Genomic DNA, 10,455 nt, shown 5'->3' on the forward strand with positions numbered 1-10,455 from the left:
AATTTTATAACCTCAAGAAAGAGGCGCATTATACATGCCTATACCAGTACCAGTACGGCAAACCCGGAGTATAACTAGTCGGGCGTACAATCAGTATAACTAATGCCAGAACATCCTACCAGGTACACATTTATACTCCTGGGTAGGGAGAGACAAGCGTAGATTAAGTGCCTTGCCCAAAGACACGAGCGACTTGTGCACATCGAGAGTTTCGAACCCCTTGTCTCATGGTTGAGAGTCTAAGCCACAACCGTGTGCCAACTGCTTTCACAAATATCAACATATATCAACAATAATTAAACCAATGTTTGCTTTGATTTGATTTATTTAATATCTATAAGCTGTACATACAAACAGAAATATAACAGAAAGAAAAAAACACGTCGGAAAACAAAATAGAGAATAACAGTATGTATACTACTATCTGACTCCGTTGTTTGCATGATAGTGAAAGTGTTACCTTTCAGAGTCTTCGTTTTTCTGAGTCCTAGCTTTCGCTGTTGTCACAACAGCATCATTCATCCTGTGTCCCTTAATAGGGACACAGGATATGGCCTACCAGCCATCTTCAGTGACATGCTGTTACGTGACTGTTCAACCATAGAACGGTCAAAAAACCAGTACGGTAGTTCCCTGAATGATGCTGTTGTGACAACAGCGAAAGCTCGGATTCAGAAAAACGAAGACTCTGAAAGGTATCATTCTCATTAAAATAGAGATTATTTGGATAACCCTATAATAAGGGATTTATTTCCAGAGGGATCCATCATAATACAATCGATAAAATTGTATATTAAGTTTTCTATTATGTGTATACATGATACAGTGGCATAAACATAGTATTGTAATTACTTATAAATCATTGTGTTGGATTTTCGGAAAAACGTACACAGAAAGAGGAAAAATATAAATGGCTAATGACAAAAATTAAGAAGATTCATGGTTTACATAACGCTAAGTTCCATCAATACTACTTTAGACATACATAACGCTTAAACTCGAATGTACGAAACAAGGTAGGCCTATCCATTTTAGGGATAGAGACAAAAACAAATTATGGTTCAATGTTACGTTTATGGCCAAAAAATTGATGAAATAATATTATTTTGAGTATATTATATATGTCAGGATAAATATATAGCAAATGGGCTGAATTGACCATTTGGCCCACTCAATGTGTCCCTTTTAGAGCCCACAAATGTAAAAATCTACCACAAATGTAAAAATGACCACAAATGTAAAAACATTTGTGCCAAATTTAAAAATAACCAAAAATGTCATAACATGTCAACCACAAATATGTAAAAATAATCAGAAAAAAAAAATTGCCCATAAGTGTAAACATTTGTTTAACCTCAAATGTAAAAACATTTTGCCTACAAATGTAAAAGAAATCCATTTTTACTTCAAATGTCATAGCATGTCAACGGAAAATGTAAAGAATCATTGATATGAAATATGATGTGAAATAGAATGAAATATAATGAAACGAAACAAAATTATATGATGTGAAATGATATGTAAAGATCGAAAATGGTATGGAATGATATAAAATGGTATAAAATGATGTGAAATAATATGAAATAATATATATATATATACGAAATGATATGAAACGATATTATGATTTGAAATGTTATATAGTGTTTATGAAAAGTTATGAAACGATATGAAATGATATATAATGATATGAAATGGTATGAAATGAAATGTAATGATATGATATGAATGATATAAAATGAAATATTATGAAATGGTATTTAAATCGGTATGAAATGATATTAAATTGTACGAAATAGCAAGAATGAATAAAATGATTTGAAATAAAATGAAATATCATGAGAGATGATATAAAATAATAATGTAATGGTTTGTAATGATATGAAATGGTATAAAATGAAATCATACGAAATGATATAAAATATTAATATATATATCTCTTTTTTAACATAGTTTCTTTAGAATTTTTATTTTTCATTTAGAAAATCTTGTAGAATTCTTGTTTAATTCTGATTTTCTATGTAATTTTGAAAGCTTTCTGATAAGATTATTTAGAAAGTTGATAGAAATTTGAGTTTGTTGTGTTTTTTATATAATATTTTGCTCATTAATGGATTGAAAACGAAGAGATATATTCTGAGATCTGCTATTATGTCTCTATCATTCATATTATTGTAGGTGTGCTAGCCTCTTCTGGTTAGTCTGAGCTTAGTTAATGCTGTCTAGGCCTGTGTAAGTGATGTTCTAATCAGTGATGTTCTTTTAACTCTCACACTGGCAATCTCAGCACAACTCCTCAACTTTTATATGTAATAATATGGGATATATTTTGGTGTCTCTATCGTACACTACTTCACCTTAGGCCTAAGTTTTGCATGTTTATTATATTACTTTAAAAAAATGTTTTCAAATTCATAATGTATTAATCTAATTATATCTCCTTAGAAATGAAGCAACGGCAAAGAGTTCAATGTCAAACAAGTTGAAAGTATGGCAGCTGATTACGAGAACATTGTTAGTTTTAGCTGATTGTTAAGTAAATGATTTATAACTGGCTGTGCAGTACAGTTTAAATAAACAGGGGAAAATAAAATAAAAATGGCATAGTTAGTCTAGATAATTAACTAAAGAAATTTTATAAAAGATAGATTTTGACAGAATGTACTCTAGGAATTCTTTAGGTCTATAGAAACCAAAGTAAAGTTCCAAGGAAACTCTATACAGTATATGATTCAAGTTCTAAAAAAGTTCTTTAGGGTTTCTATCACCTTTCAAAGGAACCATATAAATTCTATCAAGGCATCTAACTCTTATAGGTTTTCTACAAACACTATATAAGTCAGCCTTTAAAAAACTATATAGAATCAACCTATAGGCACTATATAGTACTCTAAAATGTTTTTATAAACATTCTATAAATTTATATAAGTATGCCCTATTCTTTAGAATGTTTATATTTTTCCATAAAATAGCTAATCCCCATGGAATTACTAATAATTCTATAGACTTTTAATAGAAATTCTATAAACATGCTATAGAAACTTCTTTGTTTCTCTTTGAAAAGTTTTTTTTTCAAATTTTCATGAAGTTCTTTCATAATAGTAATATGTTCTATAAAATTCCTATAACTCTCTATGCAATTGTATGTGAAGTCTATAAAAGTCGATAATTATTATTGAAAATTCTATATAAATTTGATAAAACTTTTTTTTTTTGGCAATTCTTTTATAATAGGAATTTTGTAGGTCTAAAGAAAATTTTTTAAGGAAATCTTGAAGTTTTTCTATGCAATTTCTCTATCAACACTCTATAGAACTCGTTAAATTTTCTTAAGAATTCCTATCAGAACTACATGAGAAGATCCTTAGAGACCCTGCAGAAAATCTATAAAGATTCTATAAAACATGGTTTAGAAAATCATATAGAATTAGCCTATAAAAATGCTGTAAAAATTGTATAGAATTGTTTCTGTATAAATTCTGTAAATTATGTTCCTACGGGTATATTTGTGGTTATTTGGACATGTGCGGGTACAATTTTACAGTGTTGTCGGATTTTTACATTTGTGAGTTCTACAGTACCTGTTCTCTTAAGCTGGGTTAACCATAATAGTAAATGATAAACGCCTAGTTTAGCAGATAAGTGTCATCGTTACGGGTTTCCCAAAGAAGAGGTTCTTATGGTATATAACGTAAAAATTAACAATAGTATAATAAATAATAATAATAAAAAAACATTCGCCGACAATATATCAATAAATAAAATAATTAATTATTACTAATTACTAATAATTTCGGCCAAGGCTAGTCGGTAACACAGGGGCACCGCTAACTATATTTATAACATAGGCGCTGCTTCCAGACGCTCATCGCCCAGTGATAATCGGATCGTAGAAGCAAGTTTTTTTTTATGTTAGTGTACACATCTAGCTTATGTGCACCTTCAAAAACAAATTGCATCTTTGAAAAGTAGGGAGAAAACCCGATGATAGTTCATTTTATTTCCTGACGACATTGCGACAGTTAACTTTATTGCTCCATCTATCAAAGATAATCTTGAGTCGACTTTTGTCAAAACGACGCCCTACGTAAAGTGTAAAAATTTGTTGAAATACACATATCTTATTCCATATAATATTGTTCTTTTTTAGTAGAACGAAATACCTACTATTTTTATGTATATTTGTAATATTTAGCCGTTTTAGCACTAAACCAACGTATACATCTTCCCATGGTAAAAACCGTACAAAATGTGCTGTGTGTAATACCTGTGTGCTTACGTCAGTAGACATAAGGTATGACGGTCCAAGACAATACGGAGGGTACGTAGTTTCTGGGTAGTCTTCCTCGGCTATGTACCATTTAGAATACTTGCTTCTCAATGGATACGCCGAAGCTTGAACTCTCCCTTCAACGAATCCATTAGTTGGAGACGTTACAAGATGAGGAATTAAGGCGTTATAGTTTACTATTATATCACTATCAACCTTTAACACAAAAGTTGCTTCTGAGCAGAAATCTCGTATCCATTGAAATCCCATTAGAGTTTTCAAAGTCAAGTTTCCATAGGTATCTAAAAAGTCTCCTTGCACGATATCTCCAAATGTGTTCGATTCCTGTTCAGTTCGTTGTTGAAGTGTTTCATTATTTGTTTTTCCAAGTAAGAATATATGTTGAATACGTTTATCATTGACCACTCTTGCTTTACCCGAATACTCACGAACGAATCTCCGATATGTGTAATCCGTATGTTGGTTTAACATCATTGCTACAACAAATACTTCAGGATCACCTTTGCAAGCATTTTCATTTGGTATAATATAAGCAATGTTAAAATCATTAACTTGATCAGTGGGATACAGTGGTTTCGTTCTTGTAATTTTTATAGATTGATTAGTGCGCCGTATGACATACGTCGATTCTAAATCACGTGATTTGATCGTAACGACACTTTGGTTTTTTGTAAGCTTTTCAGCCAATTCTCTAAGTAGGCCTATTCTCTGAGTTTTAGTGGTTGGCCTAAAATAATTTTCAACATTGTTATTTGTAATCTTGTGCTTGTATTCCAAATCTTCAATTGTAGCAACCGATAGTGTCGTTTTCATTTCTAAGGCTCTCTGTACGATGCTTCTTGTCGTTGCAGTTTTTCCATTCATTTCCTCTGTGTACTCCAATTTTTGTTCTTCGAGTTTCTCTCTATTATCAAAACGGGATCGCGCTTGTTTCAGCATTCCATCAATACTATCGTTCTGATACAATTGAAATTTATGGCCATCCAGAGACGTATATATTTCTGAACTATGCATTAAGTTAGCAATATTTATTTTGCTGTTTCTGCCACTCAATCTCCGCTGGGTAGTCGATTTATCTTGTAATCTCAAAATGGATGTGGGGACGAGCGCCACTAGGCCTAGAGTGGCAATGAAAACAGTGTATTTAAAACATCGCGTTAGTTTTCGTTTCATTATGAACGAACGTGTGTAGTTAAGTCGATCCAGTTAGGATGCGTTTTATCTGCAAAAACAACAACACTATTTAAAATTATCTTTTCTGATATCGAAATGTGGCCCACAGCTTTTAAAGCACGTGCCGTAGACGTCATTACTTAAAAGGCCGGGTCGCAAAACGTCGGCTGGCAGTGGGCCCTTATGGAATGCGAAATGCTTGGTGGTGAAGGACCAGGTGGATCTAAACCATAGGGTAAAGTGCCGAGTGGCAATGTGGCTAGTAGCAAAGGGCCAGTTTGGCCAAAGTCCGAGTCACAAAAATGTTCATAGCAAAAGGCCCAGAGAGGAAAATGGCCTGGTGGAAATGAATGAATAAATAAATAAAAATTGGGCTACATTCTGTTTTGATTTTACGTTAGACAAAAAAAAAAATAAAATTGTTCAATGCAATGAAGAGTATATTAAAATTTGGGAATAAAGTTATTAATGATTTGAGAATAGAAATGAAAAATTATTACAAAATGAAATTCATCTTCGATTGAACATAAATTACAAAGTTTACAAAACCGACACTGGAGTGGAATCTTATCCCATCTACCCTTCTTGGCTTCTAAATTAAGAACTCCACTACGTTTAAAATCTTCTAAATTTAATAAATGGTAGTAATGTCTATTTTCGTTTCAATTTTAAAGTACTTTAATTTTGAGTGTAAAGGATACAGTTGGAAATATTTATGTTTATCAAGGTAAATTAATCTAAGTCAATTTTAAAATAAATATTCAGTAAAAAATATGCATATTTCTAAGGCCAGATAAAAGTAGATTTTAACTGGCATAGGCCTATTTAAAGCTATTTTTAAAATTCCAAAATCAGATTAACAATTTTAAAGAAATGGAAAAACATATTTTTTCAGTTGCAACACGATAAACGTCAATTTACACATAATATGTGTTGAATGAGATTCATTTTAGTTGCCAGCATCGACTCCACTTATAGCTTAAATATATTCACAAAATAGAGGCAGATTCCATGAAGAGGGGAAGCCAGACTGGCCCACCCTAAATTTGCAAAATGATTATTAAAATCGATGAAAGGGCAGAGTGGGGGGGGGGGAGGAAATTACAATAAATTTTGCGAGTGCGATATTTGGCCATAGGCATAATATTTCAAATCTCAGCTCTAAACTGGACCCTACGTCTGTAAAATTCCCTCAAGATTCAAGATCAAAATCTCAAAAAAAAAAAAAAAAAAAAAATTGCAAGCTCGGAATCATTTTAAAATGTTTTAGTAATATTAATATAAAAGATAATAACAATAATCAAAATATCTATAAAACATTGAACCACATTTTAAATTGATCAATTATAAATATACCGGTAGATATTGTTTAAATTTAACGTTACTTATCTCTAAAAGCACATTAAAACTATTTTTTTTTACATTTTCACCGCCCCACCCTGTTTTTAATTGTAATAATATGTTTTGTTTAAAATTTACAATTTGATTTTATTTTAAAACTGTTTTAAATCATGAATTTACACTTACCAGGTACTGTGCAGCAAGTCACATCAATATCCTCGTAGTCCTCCTCTCAGATTGAAAGCTAAACCGGAGGTTCACGCAAAGCGCGATCAGATCATTGATCGATCGCAACAGCATAGAGACGCCTTCTATGGCAAAATACTTACAAATAACAATTGCACTTGTAAAATTATTTTATTTTCATTGTTTGCCAATATTCTATAATAATCAATGAGAAAGAGAATCAATTATTTTCTCCAATAACACGTGTTAGTATTTCCGCATCAATACACGTAAATAAATAAATCGGGATGGTGACGTAAAACAATGACCATGTCCCCCATCGATCTCTGGCAACATAAATAAGCATACCGTATTACAATGTCCCCCAATAAAAAAGTGCATTTACTGTATTATACATATTATAATGACAATAATAATTAGTAAATTAATTAAAAGAAAAACTAGAAAGTCGACATACAGTAGGCCACCGTTCCGTAACTTATGGGTCGCGACCCAATGTTTGGGTCGCGAAATAGATTTGATGGGTCGCATATCTCTTTAAATTGTGGAAATGTAATACGAACGAAGACAAAGGAAATAAAAATTACAGTAAAGAAACGTGCAATTTGCAATGCGTGCTTTGTCAATAGTTTCATTTACAATAACATATCTTAAAACATTTGTACTTCAGTTATGACATGAAAGTTTTACTTTTGCTTATATCAATGTGTTTGCCTTTCAGGTGAAAATTATAGCGACATTTTTCTCGTAAATTAGAGTGTATAGTCTTCCAATAATCCATATATTTCTGGCAGCAAATTAAAAAAATATATTTTTGTAATCGAACGTCTGTAATAATTTAACTTAAAGTTAATAAAGTATGTGGTTCTGTTGTATGAGTATTTCAAAGTTATATTATTTTCATTTTTATAGCATTTTAATTTAGTTTGTGGGTGATTTGAAAAACCTTTTATGAATGAAGTGATATCTTTTAATTGGTTGACAAAAAATCAAGTTGACATGGTTCTAGACGTATTCCTTGTGTATAAAACTACAGACGTGATATATTGACTTAAAGAAAATAATAAAATATTCAATCATTTTACCATGAAATTCAGGTGATAGATTAGGTCTTCGGGTCCGATGGTTCGCGTCTCAGTGCTTGACATTTAATTTTTGTGCTGTGGACTAAAAAGGTTGCGGATCAGAGGTATAGGCATATTGTACATATACATGATTGAAAATGTGTCATGTCTATAAGCTGAGTTTAAATTTTTCATGTGACGAAAATATTTCGTTTGTAATATTAGATAATCGTAAGCTCATCCTGATAATGTTGATTTAAAATTATGTCTGTGGCTGTGATTTTTGTAATGAATGTTAATTCATTATATAAGCCGGCATCAATTTCCGCGCTATGATGCACATTATTATAAACGGTAATTCTCTTAATGAGCAAAATAAACTAAGCATCCACTGGAAGGAATCCCAATATCTGCAGACGGATCCGTTTCGACCTTCCAGGCCTCATCAGTGCAGCTAGGGTATAGACCCAAACGAAACGTTCGACCAGCTTAGGTAGGGATGGATATCAACATATATCAATAAATCAACATAAATCATGCATTTATTAATACTAAAATAATTTATTTGTGGCCGATTTCAAGGAAGCTGAATCACAATTTCTTATCACAAATATTTAATTTTCCTATTGATATACCATGTGAGTCAATCACAATTGAATTGTTTGGTTTTCTACAGTGTGTTTTAGGAGTTTTCACCCGAACTGCATAACTATATTAAATAGCTAAATAAAAATAATGCACAGGCATAAATTTTCATGAGAAGTGCAATTTATTTTGCATGTTTTTTATGTTTACAGGTTGAAATGTTTCAGTGCACTCCTACCGCCAAAGTTTTGTTATCGTTATATTGGTATTAAACTCTGAAAATGAAACAAACTAAACCAGTTTGTATGGGTTATAAAGGTAATAGTGACACCAACTATTGAAAATATTTTGTTAGAATGAAGATATTACTATTTAGTAATTATGAATGATTGTTTAGAAGGTGTACTTGTTCTCTGCAAGAAAAAAACCTAATGATAATGTCCTTGCTGCGATTACATTATTTCTTCTTTGATAATCCTAGGCTTATTTAGAATATTTAGCTTAAACATGATGGCAGCTGTGGATTATGTGCCCAACTATATAAAATTTTTAACTGTTTGTGTGTACTCAGTGTTGCTAAGCAAATTTTTGGTGTGGGAGCCTCCTTTTCTGAGATGGGGGAGGTGGGCGTGTGTCCCTAAGACCTTCCCCGAAGACATACGCAACTGGGGAATAGTAATAGTTATTTAGCATTTTATTCCTCCGTGGTTGTAGTGACAATTTATAGAGTCATGGTCTAATACCATAGGGAAAATCTAGGCTAACACCGATGCATGTAACATACAGTATAGGCCACCTTTCCGTAACTTATGGGTCGCGACCCAATGTTTAGATTTGATGGGTCGCATATCTCTTTAAATTGTGGAAATGTAATACGAACGAAGACAAAGGAAATAAAAATTACAGTAAAGAAACGTGCAATTTGCAATGCGTGCTTTGTCAATAGTTTCATTTACAATAACATATCTTAAAACATTTGTACCTGTCTCTTATACACATCTAGATGTGTATAAGAGACAGGTTTACAAAACCGACACTGGAGTGGAATCTTATCCCATCTACCCTTCTTGGCTTCTAAATTAAGAACTCCACTACGTTTAAAATCTTCTAAATTTAATAAATGGTAGTAATGTCTATTTTCGTTTCAATTTTAAAGTACTTTAATTTTGAGTGTAAAGGATACAGTTGGAAATATTTATGTTTATCAAGGTAAATTAATCTAAGTCAATTTTAAAATAAATATTCAGTAAAAAATATGCATATTTCTAAGGCCAGATAAAAGTAGATTTTAACTGGCATAGGCCTATTTAAAGCTATTTTTAAAATTCCAAAATCAGATTAACAATTTTAAAGAAATGGAAAAACATATTTTTTCAGTTGCAACACGATAAACGTCAATTTACACATAATATGTGTTGAATGAGATTCATTTTAGTTGCCAGCATCGACTCCACTTATAGCTTAAATATATTCACAAAATAGAGGCAGATTCCATGAAGAGGGGAAGCCAGACTGGCCCACCCTAAATTTGCAAAATGATTATTAAAATCGATGAAAGGGCAGAGTGGGGGGGGGGGAGGAAATTACAATAAATTTTGCGAGTGCGATATTTGGCCATAGGCATAATATTTCAAATCTCAGCTCTAAACTGGACCCTACGTCTGTAAAATTCCCTCAAGATTCAAGATCAAAATCTCAAAAAAAAAAAAAAAAAAAAAAAATTGCAAGCTCGGAATCATTTTAAAATGTTTTAGTAATATTAATATAAAAGATAATAACAATAATAAAAATATCTATAAAAAATTGAAACACATT

The 10,455-nt window shown here is 31.7% G+C and overlaps 1 protein-coding gene across 1 annotated transcript; it reads right to left on the reverse strand.

Moving 5' to 3' along the window:
- Positions 1-3,273: 3,273 nt before the first annotated feature.
- Positions 3,274-7,094, reverse strand: LOC117103225 (beta-1,3-galactosyltransferase 5-like). Its single transcript, XM_033243786.1, has 2 exons — positions 6,992-7,094; positions 3,274-5,513 (listed from the first exon to the last, which is right to left on the reverse strand). The coding sequence occupies exon 2, from the start codon at positions 5,462-5,464 to the stop codon at positions 3,998-4,000; it is 1,467 nt and encodes a 488-aa protein (XP_033099677.1). The 5' UTR covers positions 5,465-5,513; positions 6,992-7,094; the 3' UTR covers positions 3,274-3,997.
- Between the last annotated feature and the right edge of the window lie 3,361 nt (positions 7,095-10,455).

This window comes from Anneissia japonica, unplaced genomic scaffold, assembly GCF_011630105.1.
Source record: "Anneissia japonica isolate Jap-2015-1 unplaced genomic scaffold, ASM1163010v1 scaffold2652_len1590060_cov184, whole genome shotgun sequence".
NCBI lineage: Eukaryota > Metazoa > Echinodermata > Crinoidea > Comatulida > Comatulidae > Anneissia > Anneissia japonica.

What these genes read in the sequence shown, in the direction of transcription:
- LOC117103225 (XM_033243786.1), bottom strand. Translation starts at nt 5,464, where the DNA reads ATGAAACGAAAACTAACGCGATGTTTTAAATACACTGTTTTCATTGCC.